We start from the raw sequence: 20307 nt of genomic DNA on the forward strand, positions 1-20307 counted from the left end.
TTTCCTTTAGGGGTCTGGATGACTCCACTTCCTGTTCGGCAATCCATAATGAACACAGCGCAGGGCTGACCAAGGGGATGCGAGATTACAGGTACACTCAAACAGAAAAGTGTGTGTGGGGGGGGAGGTGTACTGGAGCCTCTCAGGCAGCTGTTCCTTGAAAATTGAGCAGTTACTCTCAGTAGTGGTTTTGTGTATGGCAGTGCACTTCTTTGTGCAAAAGGGGTGTGTGTGTGGAATCTTTGCAATTAAATCTCTTCCCTGGGCCTGGGGGCCTCCCTGCCTGCCCTTCAGCTGGGGCTGGGGGAGCCATTCTGGGTCGCTGGGTTTTGCAAAACACCAAGCTGCCTTCTCACCACTCTCCCCCTCCCCCTGCCAGCTGCTGCCACTGCCGCTGCCCCCTTCTTAGTAATTTATAGATTGCTGTTTGTGTTAGCAAGCAAAACACTTCCGTTTTTTAGAAATATTATTTTTATTTATTTGGCTTCTGTTTTTCATACAGAAAATTATTCTACGGAGTAAATGAAATTGCCGTGAAAGTGCCTTCCGTTTTTAAACTTTTGATTAAGGAGGTAAGAATTGCATGTGTCTTTCTTTGCGGGAGAGAAGGAGAAGGGGGCTCCCACCTGCTGCTCTGTGGGATCTGGACTGGGGATTAACTGTGCATGAAAGGGTTAAAGGCTAGGGAGGGGAAACCTGCCTGGATTCCCCCTCTGGTTCTGGAGACCTGCAAGTGCAGCTCTAGCTTTCACCAGATAGGTTGGAGCAATTGTGGCAGTTTGTCTTCTTGGGGGGGGGGGTCCTTTCTGTTTCTGTGCTTTACGTGGCCCTTTCCTTCTCAACTGGCAAGTGTCACGTCCGCTCTCCGTGAGCCGCAAGCCTCTTAAGGAAAGCCAAGCAGACGGCAAGGCTGTTCTCTTGCCCAGGCCTGACATCATGCCAGGGCATTCAAGTGGCAGTCGCCAGGCCTTGATGCCACGGAAGACCCAGGGCACCTGGTGGGGATGGGCAGCGTTGGAGTGGCACCACTTGACTGAGGTGGAAACTCTCTTGGGGGCCTTGGAGAGATAGGAACTAACAGGTGGTGCCAGGGTGCTTGCCCCCTTCCTTAGACCACTCCTGTGCCCCCTCTGTGGCTTGTGGGGCCCACTTCCCCACACTCCACTCCTCAGTCAAGGATCAGCTCCCCTTGGGGACACTCTGCTTGCACAGCGACGCTTCTCCTCCTCCTCCTCCTCCTCCTGTCCCTGCGTGGCCCCCAAATCTGCTCCAGAGGAGCCCTCAGCCCCCTGGAGCAGATTTTGACGGGGCTGCAGGGGAGTCGAGGGGGAAGTTCCATTGCACAAGCGGAACAGCCGCATTGAACGCAGCCTTTCGATCTTTGCATGCACGCAGAGGTGTGTGTGAAAGTCAGAGCCAGTCAAATTAGCCTGAACCTCAAAAGAGGGTGTTCCTCTTCCAACTTCCTTCTTCGGTTCTACGTGCTTTTCAAGGGTGAAGCACCACCTGATGGCCAAGGGGAGAGCAAGGGGGCGCAGAGGCTTCTCGGGTGAAGTCCTCAAGGGCACCATTTGCGCCCACTGAGCTGGCCAGCCCTGCCAGGAGAGGAGGGGAGCTCTGAATCCTTGCCATGTGCTCTTCTGGCACACTCTTCACTCCCCTCCCACACAGACCAGGATGGGTCTGAATTCTAAAAATGTATGTAATAGGAGGCCATGAAATTCTTGACCTTTGGCACCAGAGAGAGGAGGGCGGCTCCTTTGTGCAAAAGGCATAATCCGCTGCTTTGTTTTGTTCTCTCTCTCTCCCCAGGTCCTCAATCCTTTTTACATTTTCCAGCTGTTCAGTGTGATCTTGTGGAGCACAGATGAATATTACTACTATGCAGCAGCCATTGTGATAATGTCTCTGATCTCTGTTGTTAGCTCACTGTATACCATCCGGAAGGTGAGTTCCAGGGCTGTTTTTGAGCGCCTGCCTGCCTGCTTACCTGTGGCAGGTGAGCTGCTGCCTCGGTACTCCCCTGGGGCTGGCATCCCAGCGGCAAACTTCCGCTTCCGTGGCCTGTTAAGGTTTGCTGCTCTTGAGTGCAACTTGACCCCCAACGGGTGGGGCTGTAGCCGGATGTTGACTCTTCCCCTTCCCAGCTGAGGGTGCGGCTCTGGAAACGCTTTGCAGCCTGCAGAGCTGAACCGGCATAGCTTGAAATCTCCCCACGTGTTGTGACAGCTGCACATGGCGACTAGCGGAGGGTGGGAGGGGGGCGGTCAGAAGGGCAGCCGGGTCTTCTGAAAGATGTGTGACTCTGGTGGTGCAAAGTGTGTTCTGGGGGTGAACTAAGGGGCAGAGGAGGCCTTGCCCAATTCTGCCCAGCCCTCTCAGAGGGTGGCATCCAGGAAACTAGATCCCTCAGTGCAAGGATATAGGTGGGTGCTGTGGAATGTCCCATAACTCCTTTCCTGGTGTACCCCCCCCCATTATGCCTGCCCCAGTCCTGCTCTGGGAGGTTTGGGGAGGAAGAGGAGAGGGAGGAGACGTTCCATGGGGCAGGCAGAAGCCTTTGCACTGATGGAGCTCTTTTGTTGGGGGCTGCCCAGAGTCCTTTGGGCGGCAGCAGTTGGGAGGAGAGAAGATTCGGAACTAGATTCCAGCACACAAAAATGGTGAAGATACCCATGTTGGCCCTAAGAAAAATGTCAAAATCCATAGCTGGGCAATACATCTGTTAGGGCAACAGAAATAGGGTGGGAGCTTTTGGGGGTCCCAGAATGGAGCAGGGGGGAGGGGGAGGAGGAGGCAAGTGCCACTCAATGGCACCCCGGGCCCTGCAAGCCACTCTGTGACGTTTGGATTGGCCTAGTGCTGGCAAGGCTGTGGCGAGTGTGTGGCAGAGGTGAGGGGGCTGGAGACTGAGCCAGCGACTCCTGGGGTTCAGGGCAGGGGGCAGTGCTGACCGGCGGGGGTTCAGGAGGCAGGACCACTCGGAGATGGAGGAAGAGGCTGATCAGGTGTGTGTGGGGGGGGACCACTGCTTCAGGGGAAGGGGCATTGGCTGACCTCCTGCGACTTGCTCGGCATTTCTGCCAGCGATTCTGACTAACGCCCCCCCTTCTCTCCCCAGCAATACATGATGCTTCATGACTTGGTAGCTGCTCACAGCGTCACCCGGGTGTCGGTCAGCAGAGCAAACCAAGGTAGGTCGGGGGGGGGGGACCGTGCTTATTTGAAAGGGAAAGAGGATCTGCCGCCTTCCTTGTGGGGAGGGGGGCTTCCTTGGAGGGAGGGGCAAGTTCTCTCCGGACATCTCTCCCAGGGGACTGTCCTGGCTGGGCCCAGGGGTGGGGTCTGGCCATAGTGGGCCCTCCAGGAAGCACCAGTGGAGTCCAACAGACTGCAGACCCATTTCTCCCTCTATAGGGAAGTTTTTAATGTGTGATGTTTTACTGTGGTTTTACCATTTTTTGGAAGCGGCTCAGAGCGGCTGGGGCAACCCAGTAAGGTGGGCGGCAAGTAAATAAATAAGGCTGCAATCAGCTAGGTTTTACTTGCCGGTAATGCATTGAAATGAATAAGCAGGAGTAAGTTAGCAGGAGGTCTATTCCGAGTAATACCTCCTTGCTCACTGGCCGAGGTGTCCAGAGAGAGGCTCTGCAGTGCCCCCTCCTGCAAAGGTGTTTTCAGTCTGCAGCCAACCTCCAACCATCCTTTCAGACTACAGTCTCTCTCTCTTGCATGGGCACATGGGCCCCTCTCTCTGTCTCTCTGTCTCTCTGTCTCTCCTGCCCCTTCTCCTAGCTGGGGTGTGTCTTGTACTCCAACCTTGGATAGCGCTCCCTGTCCCAATCCCTGAGGGATCTCCCGTGGGCCAGGGGTCGCTCTCCTAGCAAGTAGCTCCCTTGGAGAGACAGCAGCCAGCCAGCCACCCTGGGCCCTTGGCCGAGCAGAAGAGCAGCCCGAGCAGCTGCCGGGCCAGGATCTCACCCTTTGCTTCTCCCCGGCCTCCAGGCGTGGAGGAGATCCTTTCCACGGAGCTGGTGCCTGGGGACGTCATTGTGGTCCCTCTGAACGGGATGATCATGCCTTGCGACGCGGTGCTCCTCAGTGGGACCTGCATCGTGAACGAGAGCATGCTGACAGGTAACGGGGAGGGCCCGGCGGGGCCCCGATCCGCAGCTGGGACCTGGGTGGTGCTGCTGGGGCTTGGGATCTCCACCCTGTCAGCTGTGCCCTCGTCTCGTTGAAGGCGAAAGCGTTCCCGTCACAAAGACCAACCTGCCGAACCCGACGGAGGAGCCCAAGGGGGGCCTGGCGGACGAGGTGTACAGTCCCGAGGGGCACCGGAGGCACACCTTGTTCTGCGGCACGACCGTCATCCAGACCCGCTTCTACACCGGGGAGCTGGTCAAAGCCATCGTGGTCAGGACAGGTGAGACAGAGCCTTCTGCACAGGCAGCAAGTGTGTGTTTGCTGCACGGCATCTGTAGGAGGCCATCCTGGGCCCAGGGCCCAGCTCTTTATTTGATTGATTTTGGGATTTCTCTATCTCTCTCTTGCTAAGCTGTGATGGCTCATCACAAGTTGCAGCATCCGACCTAGTCTGGTGCTGGCAGCTTTGTGCAGTGCTGAGGCTGAGGTGTCCCTCCTGCCTCTCCGATGCTGCCCTCAGGGAGTCTGTGCAAACACCAAAAGCAGCCTTTTATTGGCCCATGAGCTCAGGGTTGCCTGCCCTGAACGTACGAAGGTGCTGCTGGATCAGGCCCACAGTGGCCCATCTAGTCTGGCAAGCAGGATCCGCGCCCAAGAGGCCTGTCCCCTCCTGCAACCAGTTGGCAGAAGCATCGCTGCCTCCGACCGTTGTGGCTGGCAGCCAGCCCTCGCCCTCTCCTCCATGGAAGCTGGCAGCAGGGTCTCCCCAGGGCTTCAGACTTGGAGGTCTCTTCCAGCCCTACCTGCAGGTGCTATTCGGGACCAAAGCTGGGACCTTGGGCCTGATCCTCCCTTGTAGCTCTGAGTGACTTGCTTGTCCTCGAAGGTGGGCTTTTGCTGCTGCTGTGGCAGCGGCTTCTGCTGCCTGGCCAGCCTGCCCAGAGACGGTCATAAACAAATGCTGCCTCGGTTTTCTTGGGACTTGTAGGTTTGTGCTTCTGATCCCGTCTTTGAAAGCCTCCTTGCTTCCTCCTAGGCTTCAGCACTTCTAAAGGGCAGCTGGTCCGCTCCATCCTGTATCCAAAGCCAACGGATTTCAAGCTCTACCGAGATGCCTACATGTTCCTGCTCTGCCTGGTGGGGGTGGCAGGGGTCGGCTTCCTCTACACCATTGTCATCAGCATTCTCCACAAGGTAGGAGGAGTCCCACCCCTTTCGTCTCCTTGCCAGATCCATCACTGGCTTGGGGGGGGCGGTTGCTTCAGCCCCCTCCTCCTTCACGGTCTCTAGGCAGAACCGCATCTGGGCAAACGCCAAGCGAAGCTGTCTGGGGACGTGGCTTGTTCTTTCCCCTTGCCCAGCCACAGATGCAACACACCTGCCGGCCGCGTGGTCTTCTTGACCCAATCCGGAAAGCTCTCTGAGGAAATGGCCGACTCACATAGTTCCCAGCTGGTTGTGTTAAGCATAGATTGTCAGTTGTTAGTTTTGCTAGGGCTTCCTTTTGAAATAAGGTGGTACCTTGGTTCCCAAACAGAAACAAACCAGCTCCCAAAGGCCGCAAACCTGGAAGTGTTCTGGTTTGCGAACATTTTTCAGAAGCTGAACGTCCAATGCAACTTCCGCTTGTGTACAGGAAGCTACTGCAGCCAATTGGAAGCCACACCTTGGTTTTTGAATGGTTTCAGGAGTCGAACGGACTCCTGGAATGGATTAAGTTCTAGAACCAATGTTCCACTGTACCAGAAAGCAGTGCTACAGCCCCTGGCCCTCGGATGCCTCCGGTGTGCGCAATGCTTGTTGCAAAACCTGCATCTCAGGAGCATGGAAAATGGCCTCCCAGGTTTGCATAGCTGCCTGTCTGCTCCGGCAGACGGTGCTTCCACAGGACCTCTGGCAGAGAGAGGAAGGCGGGGGCTTCGTGCCAGCAGCTGCCTGGTTCTGGGACATTCCACGCTTAAAGGAACTCTCCCCATCCCAGTTCCCAGTTCCCCTCCTTCCCCTGGTACAAGCTCTTGCCTGGGTGAAACGGTGCTGCTAGATCAGCAGGCTGCAGGTGTCCAAAGGCAACGCAAAAGCATTTCTCGGAAATGCCTCTGGCGAAAGACGTGGGTGCTTCCCACAGCACCTGCTGCAGGAATCTCTCAGCGCAAGCGTTTGAAGGGCTGGCTGAACTGGACCCAGCCTGGCCTCTGGGCAGCCAGCGGTGAGTCACCCTCTCTCTCATGGGTAGGCAAACTAAGGCCTGGGGGCTGGATCTGGCACAATTGCCTTCTAAATCCGGCCTGCAGATGGTCCAGGAATCAGTGTGTTTTTACATGCGTAGAATGTGTCCTTTTATTTAAAATGCATCTCTGGGTTATTTGAAGGGTGTAGGAATTCATTCCCCCCCCTCAAATATAGTCTGGCCCCCCCACAAGGTCTGAGGGACAGTGGACGGGCCCCCTCTGCTGGCCTCTGCTCTCCCTCATCTTCCTCCTCCCCTCCTGCAGGTCTCGGCCGACATCATCATCATCGAGTCTCTGGACATCATCACCATCACAGTGCCGCCCGCTCTTCCTGCCGCCATGACGGCGGGGATCGTTTACGCACAACGGCGGCTGAGGAAGATTGGCATCTTCTGCATCAGCCCTCAGAGGATCAACATTTGCGGCCAGCTGAACCTCGTGTGCTTTGACAAGGTGCAGATCATTTGCCAAACTGTTTTTCCTTGAGAAATTCTGAGCTGAGTTCAGGATGAGGCTTCTGAGATCCTCCTGCCACAGACTTAAGGGCGGCTTGTGATGCTCAGTTGTGCGGAATGACGCAGGCGGGTGCGTTGTCCTGAGCCGAGGCCAGACCCAGGAAGGGGCAAAAGTTGGACCCTGGCATTTTTCTCCTTGCTTAGTGCCCCTCGGGAAGGTTCTGGGCAGGAGATTCATTCAGTAAGATCCCTGCAAAGGAGCAAGTCACAGAGAGAGCGCACTTGTGTTGGGCGGGGATTAGAAGGGTTTCTTCAGCTTCGTTGCCCGACAGATGTGAAAATCTTTTAATAAGCATCAGGAAAAGGTTGATAACTTTTTGGGAAGCTTGTGCAGAAAGTAGCCAGGGAATTCTGACGTCACCCAGTGAAGACTTCCTTAGTTCATGTCTTTGGCCAGTGCCCAGATTCCCTCACAGCCTGTAGGTGCCTGGTTTTGCTGAGGTGGGTGTTCTGTGAAGCTGCTGGGGGGTGGAAAAGGCTCTTGCCGTACCCAGCTGGAATGGGAGGAAGGAAGGAGAAGTTGCTGGTCTCTGGTGGAGAGGCCCTGCAGGCCTGTGACTTCCTCTGGGATGGCTGCTGTAGTAGGCGATTGGAGGGGAGGAGCCTAAGCAAAAGAAACAGCCAATAAGAGCCTGAATAGCTATTGCATGTAGAATGGCAGCGTGGGAAGGGACCCCGAGGGCCATCTAGACTGACCCTCTGCAGCACAAGCGCTCCTTCCCCGCTGCTTCCGTGTGAGCTTGCCTCTGTGGGGGTTGCCACCTATGCGGTCACTCAGAAACAGCCCTCCCCTTTCCCTGGGGCCTGCAGGTGTTTGGCCGCCTCCTCTTCCCTTTTAAGCCCCGTCCTTCATTCCGCTTGAGCGCGCAGGCGGAGTGGGAGGAGGACGGAGAGACCACAGAGCCATCTTCCTTTTTGCTGGGGGGAAAGAAGAGCGGAGATTGAAGTGGCACAGCTTAGAGGGAAAAGTTTTCGGTGCTTTTGTAAAACTCTTTGAAGACTCCTCCTTTGAGGCTATTATAGCCACAAAAGCATGGCTTTATTTTTACTTTTTGGTTTTTTTCCAGGGCCCAGTGATCCTACCCTGCACCCCTTCCCTGCAGGGTCAAAACAAAGCACGAGCAGCCTGGCCCTCTAATCTCTGAATGCCTTGCTTTTTGTTTCTAAAATTGTTTTTCCTCCAGAGCTGATCACAGACCTCCTTTGATTTAGGAAAAAACAACAAAGGGAGCCGAGAGGCAGGAGATGAGGGAGCCTTGGAAAGCAAATCCTGCAGGGAGCTTGAATTCCTCTGGCTCTTCTTACGCAAGGCTAATTAATTTTAATGAATTGCACTTGCGTGTTCTGAGGGGCTTAGAGCTGGGCAGGTTGCCTGGGGCGAGTGTGGCGATGTCAAGAACCTCTCCCTTCCACCCGCTGCTGCTTTAGGGGTGGGAGGGAGGGAGGGGCAGGCCTTGCCAGGCTGACACATTCACTGCCCACCGGTGCCAGGCGGCAAGACCTTTGCCGCAGTCCTGCTCTTGGCCTTCTGTAGTTGCACAGGGCCAGCATGTGGAAATGCAGCCACTGCTGTTGGCACAGGGTGATTCCTGGGCATAGAATGTGATCCCTCTAAACTTGACTGGGGCAGAGGGGCGTCTGTCTGGCCCCCTCCCCTCCGAGGGTCCTGGCTAGTAGTTTCACAGCCTTGCAGCGAGGTGTGAGGAAGGTGAAGAAGTATTTGCAGAAGCTCCCCTCTTCCTTCTCTTTTGGCCTCCCGCTAGGTTAGCCCACAGGGCCAGGGGCTCCCTTCTGGTTCACAGGTCGGCCTGCTTCCTTTGGGGTTAGTCCTGTGCCTCTAGACGCATTTTGAGACGGCGCTCCCTGTGCTTAGGCCAGTGGCCAAAGACTTTGCTCAGTATCTCTGGCTCTGCTTTTCACATGTTCCTTCTCCCCTCCACAGACAGGCACCCTTACCGAAGACGGCCTGGATCTCTGGGGAATCCAGAGGGTTGAAAACACTCGGTAAGCTGCTTCCGTGGAACGTCGCGTGCCTTGGGGGCTTTCCTGCTGTTAAAATAGGGCCCTCGGGCCAAACCAAAAGGGGCCCCGTGCGCTCTCCTCTTGGCAAGCACCCAGTTCCTCTCCCAGGCTCCTCAGCTGGTCCTGCTCTGCTCTGCCAGGTGCCAGGGCTGCCCATCAGAGGATGCCAGGGGAGCCCCATGAAATTGAAGGATACAAGGCAGTTTGCAACATAAAAAAACAAAATGAATACACAGAATATGTCATGTTGTAACAAAAAAGCAACACCCCCCCCCCTGGCCAAAACCCCCCACAATTAAAAAGCCATAGGTTCATTTAACCAGCCCAAGGCCTGGCAGAAGACAAGCATGTTCACCTTGCTCCTAGGTATGTAGTGAAGGCTGCAGGCAAGCCTCCCTGGGGAGAGCATCTCACAAGAGGGGAGCCACTGCAGAAAAGGCCTCCTCTTGCCACCCCATGGCCCCTTGTATCTAAACCAGTGGTGCCCATAGGGGCTGGCAGGACCTCCTGCGGTGGGATTCCCTAGGGGGCGCTAAGCGGCTGGAGGTGTAAATGACTCTCAGACCTTGAAAAGCCGGCAACCCTAGATCAAGTTCATCAGTTTGGTTGACTTGATTGAACTGAATAGTTTTAGATGGGTTTTGAATAAATGGGCAATTAATTGTTACTGTTACAAATTTTACTGTGTCCATCTCTTCCTTAGTGGGAATAATGCTTTTTATAGGGTAAGGGACACTGGAGATGAGTCTGTGGAATTGAGGGTGTGGCGGCCCCAGAAATCTCGGCAACCGAACTCCTCTCTAATGCTTGCATTATTAGTTGCTGGAAGGGGAGGGCGCTGCTCCTGTGCTTAAATCCTTCTGCCTGGCCCCTGTGAGAGCCGGATGCCAGAGAATGTGGGCCTCCTTTGCCTGATCCTGCAGGCTCTTCTAGTGGTCTCAAGTTCAGCTGGTGCCCTCGCAAAGCTCTGTGTTGGTTCCAGATAGAATTTATCCAGCTTTTTTGCTGAGTGGAATTTGGCTCTTCTATCGGTCTCGTCTGGAGGCCTAGGGAGGGAATCGGACCTTCCCAGAACCAGCTCACCTGGCTTGTGAATGACGCTGTCTTCCTAATCTTCTTCTTTTTCGGCATCTAGTTTCCTCTTGCCAGAGCAAAGCGCTTGCAGCGAGAGCCTCGTCAAGTCGCCTTTCATTGCCTGCATGGCAACCTGTCACTCCCTGACCAAAATCGATGGAGTCCTTTCAGGAGATCCGCTTGACTTGAAGATGTTTGAAGCCACTGGATGGGTGAGAAGCTGGCAGTTCTCCTATTGCCTGCAGTTTGGTTTGGGGTTTCAGACTCCGCAGGTGCAAATGAGACATGGGTTTTAAGTGTATGTCTGTGGCTAAGGGGCAAGATGTAAGTAAAATGAATAAATATACAGCCAGTTCTCCTTGCGGTCCACTTCTTGGGATGCCCAAAGCTTTGCAAGGCAGCAGGGCCACCTGAGCCCTTGATTCCACCCCCGAAAGGCCATAGGGTGGGATTCACCTTAAGGAAGTAGACTCCCACACCTACCGGGGGGGGGGTCAGGAGAACCCGCAGAGGAGCACACAGTGGGAGGAAGTGGTGGGTTGTTCCATCTGGCAAGAGGAAAGGGACGTTCTGTTGGAAAATTCCATTCCACCTTCAGTTGCAGACATGGAGCTGTTGCATGTCACATGTCTGTTTACATACCAGCCACCTTGCTGGGAACCTCGGTTGTGTGTATAGCTTTTGCTTTTCCCTGTCTCGCTGAGAGAGACGACATGTTTCTTTGTCCTGATTTATGATGAATAAATCCATAGTTGTAGTATGCTTCCACAAGCCTCATGCCTGTTCTGTGTGCGCATTTCACTCGGCTGATATAGTGTGCCCTGGCTTGGAAGCCTGGGTTGCTGATTTACGTCAGAGCAGAGGCAGATGGGTCTTTGCAGTGGGACGGCTGGAAGGAGACGATCCAGCTGGGGCTAGCCAACTGGCCTTGCGACCCTCTGCATGCTGACACGTTCTTCACGCAGCGCAGAGTTAGACTGTGGAACTCCCTCCCACAGGAGGGAGTGATGCCACCAACTTGGGATGGCTTTAAAAGAGGATTGGACCATGACACGGAGGAAGGGGATTCCTGGATGGCTCTGCTCTGCCTCCATGGTGCTTCTGAATCCTGGATGGTGTAACCCCAGCAGGGGGAGAGAGATGCTCTTGGGCTCCGCTCGCTGCTTGCAGGTTTCCCACAAGAGGCACCTGCTGGGCCAGAACAGGATGCTGGCCGGGAGGTGGTTGCCCCCCCCTTTGGCCTGATCCGGCTGGGCTCCTCTCTTACGCTCCTCACAGTTGGAAGAGGGCGTCTCTCACACATGCGCTTCCTTCCTTCAGATTCTGGAAGAAGCGACGGAGGAGGAGACCGCCCTCCACAACCGCATCATGCCCACCGTGGTCCAGCCACCCAAGCAGCTTCTTCCCGACCCAAAGCCGGCAGCTGACAAGGACATGGTAGTTCTGCGCAGAGCTTTCCCCCGCCTTGCCCCCTCCTCCCGCAAAGCGGGGCTGGAGCCTGGAGCCGGGGGCCTTCCTTGGCCAGGGAGCTGCGGTCGCCCAGCAGACCTGTGGCCTCTTGCCACACGGCTGACCAGTCCAGCTGTGGGGGGCGTTTTTTGGGGGGGGGCATTTTCCCTATAGATGTCTCACAGAGGAACCTGATGGTTGGAAGATGGGGGGGCTGGGAAAATGCTGGTTGGGCAGTTGGGCAGCTGACAGGAATCTGCTTTGAGCCTCCAACGCTGGAGAAGCTGAGCTGCCTTCTCATTCTTCTGGAAAGCAGTTGGCGCCTTGTTTAGGGAAGCTTTTAATGTTTAATAGGTTACTGTATTTTAGTGTTTTGTTGGAAGCCGCCCAGAGTGGCTGGGGAAACCCAGCCAGATGGGCGGGGTATAAATAATAAATTATTATTATTATTATTATTATTATTATTATTATTATTAATAGTAATGATTTTATTTTTTCTGTCCCCTCTCCTCCCACCGCCTTTGCAGGAGCTCTTTGAACTTTCGGTGAGTGTTCTCTCTCTCTCCCTCTCTCTCTCTGCTTCTCTTCTTGCCCCCTTCCCTTCCTCTCCCCCCTTGTGCTGCTGAGCAGGCCCTGACTCCCCCCTTCCTCTCACTCGGTTAGGCCAGTTACGAGATTGGCATCGTGCGGCAGTTTCCCTTTTCCTCCGCTCTGCAACGGATGTGCGTGGTGGCCAGAGCCCTCGGGCAGAAGAGGATGGATGCCTACGCCAAAGGGGCTCCGGAGGTGGTTGCCGGACTGTGCAAGCAAGAGACAGGTAAAGGGAGAGAGGGCTCCTTCCTCCTCCCCCCCCCCCAAACCTTCACTTGAAAGGTGCTTCTTCTGATCCCTTTCCTTCCAATCCCCTTCCAGTGCCGGTGGATTTCGAGAGGGTGTTGGAGGAGTACACCAGGCAGGGCTTCCGTGTCATTGCCCTTGCGCACAGGAGGCTGGAATCCAAGCTGACCTGGCACAAGGTCCAGAATGTCGCCCGGTAAGTTGGCACCCCAGAGCAACGCAGTCCCGCCTGGCAGGAGCGCTGGGATGGTGGGACTCTGGAGTGAGCGGGGGGCAGGTGCCCATTTGAAGCCGTGTGACTCCCTAGCCCTGCGGTGGGTCACAGGCGGCCTCTTCGCTCTTCCTTTGGGCTCTTGGCCCTGGTCCCTCCAGGCTTGGCCCTCCTTCCCCTTTACACCTTCCCAAGCACCTCGTGGGCAGCCTCTGATCCCTGAGATTTCGCTTTTAAGCAAAAAGCCACCAACAGAGCTGTTTCCCACCAATTTGTCCAGTTAATTCAGTTTTTGAAAGACGCCTAAGCTTGTCTTGAGGGATTTGTGCCTTTTGCAAGGAAGTCTTTCTTGAACCTCCTTGCGGCTCCCACGGCCCGTGGTGTTGCCTTTCTCAAGAGCCATCACAAGGCTCGGCCTCAGACATTGGCGGGCAACACTGCTTTGCATAATGCCCTGCTTGTGGGATTCGCACCCACAGCCTATCCGCTCCTAGGCCAAGTTCAAGGTTTTGGGGTTTAGGACGCACGTCCCTGCGCAGGTTCCTTAAGGGACCTCCTTTTCCCTCGGCCATCGGGTCCCGTGGGGGAAGGTCTGACCTTGAAAGGCCTAACGTGGCAGAGTCCCACTTTGCAGTAGCTGGGAGGGGGGCTTTCCGATGCACCTGCCCCTGGTCTGTGGAACCCTCTCCAGAAACAATGGGAGACATGTTTGTTCTGTCCACCTTGTCTAGCTCAATGAAAAGGTCTCTGCCATTTTTGTATTGTTGCTGAGTCTTTAGGGTGGTAGTACTACTTTTTAAACCGCCTTTTTAATTTTAAATCTTATGATATACTTGTAGATCACAATGAGATGCATGTAAAAGGGAATTCTTTAATAATAATAATAATAATAATAGTAACAGGTCTTTACTGCCTTTTCCCCCAGTTTGGACAGAGCCTTTGGAGCTGTCTTTGCTGCCATGAATAATGTGTTGGCATTTGCAAATTGTCCCCAGAGTGACTTTTTCTTTGCAGTGCATCAGGCCCTGGGGGGAACTGTAGTTTTCCTAATGGTGTTTGTCTGCATTCCCCCCCTTTCTCTCCCCCCCCCCCCCGTTTTGCTGCAGAGATGCCATTGAGGCCAACATGGATTTCCTGGGTTTAATTGTCATGCAGAATAAGCTCAAGCAAGAAACCCCAGCGGTGCTTGAAGTTCTGCACAAAGCCAATATCCGCACAGTCATGGTGACAGGTTGGTGAGCTGCTCTTATGAAGCCATTTTGGGCTGCCAGGGCCTCATCCAGGCCAGGGGCTCTGCGTTGTTCTTCTTGTTGTTGGTGATGTTGTTGCTGCTGGAGTTTCTATTCCAGCGCAGCCCCCTGCAGCCGAGCTCTCTGGGTGGCCCCCTCCTCGAGCCAGACTCAGAGCCCCTCCGCCCCCCTCCCCAAGCCTCTCCATCTTCTTCTGTCTACAAAGGCAGAAGCAGGTGGGGTGGAGGGCGGTCCTTGTGCAGCCGCTGAGCAGGGCTGTGTAGTCCAGAGAGAGGTGCTGCACTGAGATGAATGGAGCAACCTTCTGTCAGCGGTTCCTTTCCTGTGGTCCCTGCATTGCGGCGGGTTGGGCTAGATGATCCCCAGGTCCCTTTCAACTTTGCAATTTTGTGATCCTTCGAGATTGCAAATGGAAACGAGGAAACAGCTGATCCAGAAGGGGGGGGGGTGGATGGCAGAACGTGAAGAATTAGAAGGGCGAGGAAGGGCTGGCCAGGAGGGGTAACGGAGGCCCAGCGAAGCATGCCGTGCTTTTTCTCCGCAGGTGACAACATGCTGACGGCCATCTCTGTGGCCAGGGACTGTGGGATGATTCTACCTCAAGAAAAGGTGATCATTGCTGAAGCCCTGCCCCCCAAGGACGGCCAGACCGCCAGGATCAACTGGCATTATGCAGATGCCCTCGCCAAAGGCACCGATTCCCCACCAGCCATTAACTCGGAGGTAACGGCAGAGCTCTGTCGGTCACAGGGAGGGCGGGGCGGGAGCTGCTGTTCTTTCTCCCACCCAACCCATCTTGTGGTTGCTTGGAGCCCAGAGTTATTTATTCATTCATTGATTCCACAACATTTAAACACAGCATGATTGTAAAAAGAACTCAAAGCAGTTTACAAAAAACAGACAGACAAAAAGATCAAGGAAAAATGCAGCAGTACTTTAAAATGTACAAAAAATTAAAATATTGAAACAAGATGAAAATGTGATCAGCTTTCTAAGTATATCTGGGTAGGCTTGCCTAAGCAGGCATTTTTTTAGTCCAGTGAAGGCGTCTGCCTGATGTCCAAAGTGTAGGAGCTGCCAGACTAAATGATCGGTTTCTTGCAAGTGCAAACTAAGTCTAAGGTGCCCCGGTAGCGCTGCCAGGTCTGTGGGTCAGGCTGGTTGAGGGGGCGCATGTGGGGTCAGGCCATCCCATAGGTGAACTGGTCCCAAGTTGTGAAGGACCTTCTATGCTAATGCCGTGAACTTGGCCCGGTAGCAAATGGGCAGCCAGTGCCGATCTCTGAGCCCAGGGGTTCTCTGCAGACAAGGCCTCCCTCCTGACAGCAGTGGTTCTGCAGCATTCAGCACGGACAGCAGCTTCCGGCTCCAACACAAAAGGATGTCCCGCATGGAGCGCATTCTGAGCGGGGAAGGCACTGGTTGGACTCCTTGGAAGGGAGGCGGGCAGCGCTTTCCACACTGGTGCCATGCCCCTCTGAAGAGACATTCCCTCCTGCCTGGAGGACGAAGGTGGAAGCCCATTTTAAGGCGGCCCCCGGCCCCTGCAGCTTTTCCTTTTCCAAAAGTGTTCCTCGTAGCATTGCTGCTTGCCAGAGGAAATTGGCAGCCGTTTCTCAGGTGAGCCTGCGAGCTGATGACCCTTGCTGTTTTGTCGCAGGATATCCCCGTCAAATTGCCCCCCGAGAGACTCGAGGACCCCCACGTGACCAAGTACCACTTTGCGATGAACGGGAAGTCCTTTGCTGTCATCCAGGAGCATTTCCAGGACCTCGTCCCAAAGGTCTGTATCTGGAGCAGCTCTCGGGGTGGCCAGAGTCGGGGGCAAAACTCCCATCGCCGGGAGAGGAGCCGGAGGGGGATCATGAAACGTCTCTTCTAACTTCCTATTTCACTCTGTCACGGTGCACAGACAGCCAGAGGGGGCATTTCCCCTGCTCCCCCCACTTTCCTGATGTCTCAAATAGAAAGAAACAGATGAGATGATGACTTTTGCAGAAGAACATTTAATGTTCTGTTTCCTCCCAGGATGGAGCAGGAGGTTTTGAGAGCTCTGTGCTGCTGTTTCTGCCCATTGCAGCGTCGCGTGAAGCTCAGTATTGCTCTGACAGCCGTCTTGGCTGTGTAACCAGATGTTGAATGCTAACCAAGTTCATGTTTCCTAACTAAAAGGCAAAGTTTAAGTTTGGGAGCTGCTAAGAATAAGCTAACCCTGCTGCATAAAAAGCTGAAGTTCCCATGTCTCCACCGTGCGCCCCCTTTTCTAGAAACCTTCAGGAAGCTTCCAGGCGAAGTGGTTGCATCACGACAACACACTTGCCAGGCCTCCTGTGTGGCTTGCCACTGAATAGCCGTGCTGACCAGTAGCCACTGGTAGCCGTCTCACTCTTTAAAAAGCCACGCAGCTAAGCCACCAGCTGCAAGTCCATGGTGCATTTTGCATGTAGGAAAGTCCTCTTCTCCCTCCTGAGTCTCCTGCCAGCCCCGTTGCATTGGCCAGCCCAGAGTTCCTCATTCATTCATTTATTTCTGTCCCACCTTTTCCCCCAGGAGGAAATAATCATCATCATCATCATCATCATCATCATCCACCTTGAACTCCTTGGAAAATGGGTGGGGTAGAAATGAAAGAAATAATAATAATAATTTTACTATTTATATGCTGCCCACTCTGGGAGGTTCCCAACAAAATATTTAAAAACACAATAAAACATCAAACATTAAAAACTTCCCTATACAGGACTGCCTTCAGAAATAGTAATAACTATTTTATTATTTATATGGCACATGTTCTTCCTCCCCCCAAACAAAAATCAATACAACAACCCTGTGAGGTGGGCTAGGTTGAGAGGCAGTGGCTGGTCCCCAAGGTGGCCCAGTGAGCTTCATGGCTGAGGGGGGATTTGAACCCTGGTTTCCCAGGTCCTAGCCTGACCCTCCAGCCTCTACACCCCACAGAGACTCTCTTTCCCTCAACGAAAATGCCTTGGTCTTTCCTCCCTGGGATAGTTTTGGTTCTCCTCTGCACTTTCCCCAGCGATCTTCTTTGGAGGCACCAGGGGGGTGCCCCGCATTTCGAGAAGCATTGCAGGAGTTTCCCAGAGTGTGAAATGTGTCCCTGCCCTCGAAATGCTTGATCTCCCCCCCCCCCATTTTAATTACGTTGCTGAGAGCCCCCCTCCCCTGTTTTTCAGCTTGTGTTGCATGGCACAGTGTTTGCCCGCATGGCACCGGACCAGAAAACCCAGCTGGTGGAGGCTTTGCAAAACGTAGAGTAAGTATCCCTCTAATTTTGACGCTGCTGCCGCTGCTCTTGCTGCTGCTTTGACCCGACTCTTCAGGCAGCCCCAAAGCCTCTTAAAACGCTGAAGCCGCAGTTCTCTGGTTTAAAGGTGAGGGTTGCCCTTCCGGGAGAAACCACGCACCGAGTTAGGGGTGTTGCCCCTTCCCTCTGGGCCAGGGAGGCAGGAGCCAGTCTCCAGAGGTCAGCCCAGGCCACACCCCTGACCTCTTCCCAATCGGGGATCAAGCTTCAGCCTGCTTGGGGGCCGGTTGGCCAGTCCACTTGGCACCAAAGGGCCACTTTTTAAGAATCTACCCCTGCCCTTCCCCACAGTGCCCGCCCCCTGAGTTGTTGTGTCCTGTCTCTGGAGGGCGGAGGGAGACAAGCATGGAGCTGCTCTCCCCTGGACAAGCGCAATGCGAAGAAGAGGGCCGTGGGTCTTTCTCGAGTCAGAAGGCTCAGGCAGAACACCTTGCCCACCACTCGCACGTGGTGCTTGATGCCACGCAGAGCTCTCTGGCGCCCTCTGACGGGCACAGCAGCACAGCCCTCTTGCGGAAAACACATCCAAGTTTCAGTATCTTACTGAATGAGTCATTACCCAAAGCGTTAGATGACATTTTTGTGAACTGGAACTTGCTGTGGAACTGATGTCAGAAGCCACATTCAGCTCAGCTCCTTGAGAGCGTAGTGAGAGCATCCTGGATGAGGCTGGTGGCCCAGCCAGTCCAGCGTCCTCTTCTCTCAGCGTCACCCAGATGCCTCCAGACGCCATCGAGATTGGCAGCCATCGCTGCCTCCGGGGGAAGTGAGTTCCGTAGTTGAAGTCTGTGCCGTCTTCTGAATCCTCCAGCATTCGGCTTCATTAGACAGGGGGAGAAAACTCGTCTCTATCCACTTTCTCAATGCCATGCATAATGTCATACTTTTTGGCCCCCTCAAACACTGTAACGGCTCCTTGCTGTGAAGAGGGGGGGTCTGGGGGCCTTGCGTCCCGGCCAGTGTTGCAGAGAAGGCTTGGCGCTCTGGCAGTGGCTTTGCCAAGCAGCCGTGGCCCCTTGCCTGGCTCTGTGGGAGCCTGGAGCAGCGTGGAGGCCTCTCGCTCTCGCTCCAGGGGGCACCAGCGCTCTTCCTCTTCACCATCTCTGGCTGCCCGGCTGCCACTCACCCAACGATGCCAGCCAGCCCTGCTTCTTCATCACAGCCAATAGCAGTGATTTGGGCAGCAGCTTCTCCTCTGCTTTCTTGCATGTAAATGTGATTTTAAAAGGCGCTTCTCTGGATGTGCCCTGTTCTGAGGCCCAGGTTTCTCTTCCCGCTTAGAGTAACGCCCTGGAACCATCTTTGCTGCAGCTCAGGCTTCCCAAGCCCTGGTCCTCAGCCCAGATGCCCAGACACCAGGCAGCAGAAGCAGGCTCGGGGTGGGTGGGGGCTTGCCTTTGGGCCAAAATGCTGTGGGGTCCTGGCTCTCCCTTGCATCTTCACACAATGCATGGTGAAACTATGGAACTCCCTCCCACCGGAGGCAGGGATGGCCACCAACTTGGGTGAATTATAAGAGGAGGAAGCAGATTCATGGAGAGAGCTAACAGCGGCCCCTGGCCAGGAAGCCAGCGAGGGGAGAGTTGCTCCTGTGCTGGGTTCCTGCCTGCGGGTTTCCCATTGAGGCCCTTGTGAGAACGGGTGGGCTGCCTTGGGCTGGTGCAGCAGATTCCTCTTGCCTTCTCATGTTCTCCCCCTCTCTGCTCTTGCAGTTACTACGTGGGCATGTGTGGCGACGGGGCAAATGACTGCGGGGTGAGTAGGCTCTTCCGTTTCCACGCGATTCTCATCCGCGGCTCATTCGCTGCACCGGGAGAATTAACCCTTTCCTTTCTGCTCCGTTTGCGACTGGACAGGCACTGAAGAGGGCGCACGGTGGCATTTCCCTCTCGGAGCTGGAGGCCTCTGTGGCGTCTCCCTTCACCTCCCGGACGCCCAGCATCTCCTGCGTGCCAAGCCTGATCAGGTAAGGGCCGCTTGGAGGGTCTTTCAGGTCCCACCTGGGCACAGCCGCCCCCCTCCCTGAGAGGTGGGGGTGCCAGCCAAGAGGAGGGCCTGGTGGAGGAAGTCCTTTCCCTTTGGGGAGGGATGCCAGGTCAGGGTGCTGCGTAGCCTCTCGCCAGCCTGAAGGGCGGCAGCAGCAACCGAAGCCCAGCACAGAATAGCCATGGGTGGTCAAGCCCCACTGGGGGTCCTGTGTCCAGTTCTGGGCACCTCTGCTTAAGAAGAATATCAGTGCAGCTGCAGGATCCTTGGCAGGTGGCTATCCAGCTTCTCTTTAGAAACCTCCAGCGAAGGAGAGTCCGGCCTTTCCAGGGAGTCCATTCCCCTGCCCACAAGGAAGTTCTTCCTAAGCTCTTACCTGGCCTCAGGTATGCAGTTCTTGACTCACCTGGATTTCACCATGTGGATTTCTTTGTCTTCACAGGGAAGGCCGGGCTGCTTTAATAACCTCCTTCTGTGTGTTCAAATTCATGGCTTTGTACAGTATTATCCAGTACGTCAGTGTCACCCTGCTGTATTCTGTGAGTATTTGAGTCCCCCCCCCCATGGTGGGGCTTCACAACATTGAGTGTGTATGTGAAGCTCTTCTTCTCTCCCTTTGATTGGCTCCGAGGCATGAGCTCCCACCCCCTTCCCTCCTCCACTCTCACCTGAACAGGTGAGGAACAGGAGGGAGAGTTTCACGGCCATCTTTGCCCCCCCCCCCCATGGCTCATCCCTTGTGCAAAGTCTGTGGCATTCTTTGCTTCTCTCTCATCTCCGTTTCAACCAGAAATGCTTCATGGCAGGTGGGGAAATGGGTTGGGGGGAAATCACCTTGCAGAAGGCCTCTGAGCAGGTTCCTGGCGGAGGTGGGACATGAGTCCCCGAGCTTCCAAGAAGCCCTTTAGCTGGCCTTCAGGGCATAAATGAAACCTGCTTCCATCCCCTCTGAAATCCCCCTTGTGGTTCCTTTGCAGATCCAGAGCAACCTGGGAGATTTCCAGTTCCTCTTCATTGATCTCGCAATAATTTTGGTGGTGGTCTTCACCAGTGAGTATCCGTCTCCCCGCCTCCTCCAAGGCCGCCCCCCCCCTTTCTGGGGCAGCTTTGGCCGGCAGGCCTCTCTCCTTCACCAGCCTGAGCAGCTTGCAGAGTTGGGAGTTCTGCAGAATTCATTGTGCAGAAGCTGATGCCCAGGAAACAAGTGATACCCTTAGGAAAGGGGAGGCAACAGGCGATTTTGCAGCTGGAGATCCCAAACCCA

At 54.8% G+C, this 20307-nt stretch overlaps 1 protein-coding gene across 4 annotated transcripts in view; it reads left to right on the forward strand.

Annotated features, from left to right (window-relative positions):
* ATP13A3 (ATPase 13A3) overlaps positions 1-20307 on the forward strand; it is a 48332-nt gene that overhangs the window by 17053 nt on the left and 10972 nt on the right. For all 4 annotated transcript variants that reach the window (XM_077929566.1, XM_077929564.1, XM_077929565.1 and 1 more), the window contains 22 exons: positions 11-91; positions 503-572; positions 1813-1947; positions 3122-3194; positions 4006-4137; positions 4244-4426; positions 5183-5340; positions 6639-6827; positions 8832-8893; positions 10047-10197; positions 11306-11422; positions 11962-11979; positions 12098-12251; positions 12347-12467; positions 13589-13713; positions 14277-14455; positions 15393-15515; positions 16927-17006; positions 18770-18812; positions 18914-19023; positions 19486-19582; positions 20021-20093. In XM_077929566.1, the coding sequence (XP_077785692.1) occupies positions 11-91; positions 503-572; positions 1813-1947; positions 3122-3194; positions 4006-4137; positions 4244-4426; positions 5183-5340; positions 6639-6827; positions 8832-8893; positions 10047-10197; positions 11306-11422; positions 11962-11979; positions 12098-12251; positions 12347-12467; positions 13589-13713; positions 14277-14455; positions 15393-15515; positions 16927-17006; positions 18770-18812; positions 18914-19023; positions 19486-19582; positions 20021-20093 (2474 nt within the window). The remainder of the gene's footprint in view (positions 1-10; positions 92-502; positions 573-1812; positions 1948-3121; positions 3195-4005; positions 4138-4243; positions 4427-5182; positions 5341-6638; positions 6828-8831; positions 8894-10046; positions 10198-11305; positions 11423-11961; positions 11980-12097; positions 12252-12346; positions 12468-13588; positions 13714-14276; positions 14456-15392; positions 15516-16926; positions 17007-18769; positions 18813-18913; positions 19024-19485; positions 19583-20020; positions 20094-20307) is intronic.

This window comes from Podarcis muralis, chromosome 6 (genome assembly GCF_964188315.1).
Source record: "Podarcis muralis chromosome 6, rPodMur119.hap1.1, whole genome shotgun sequence".
NCBI lineage: Eukaryota > Metazoa > Chordata > Lepidosauria > Squamata > Lacertidae > Podarcis > Podarcis muralis.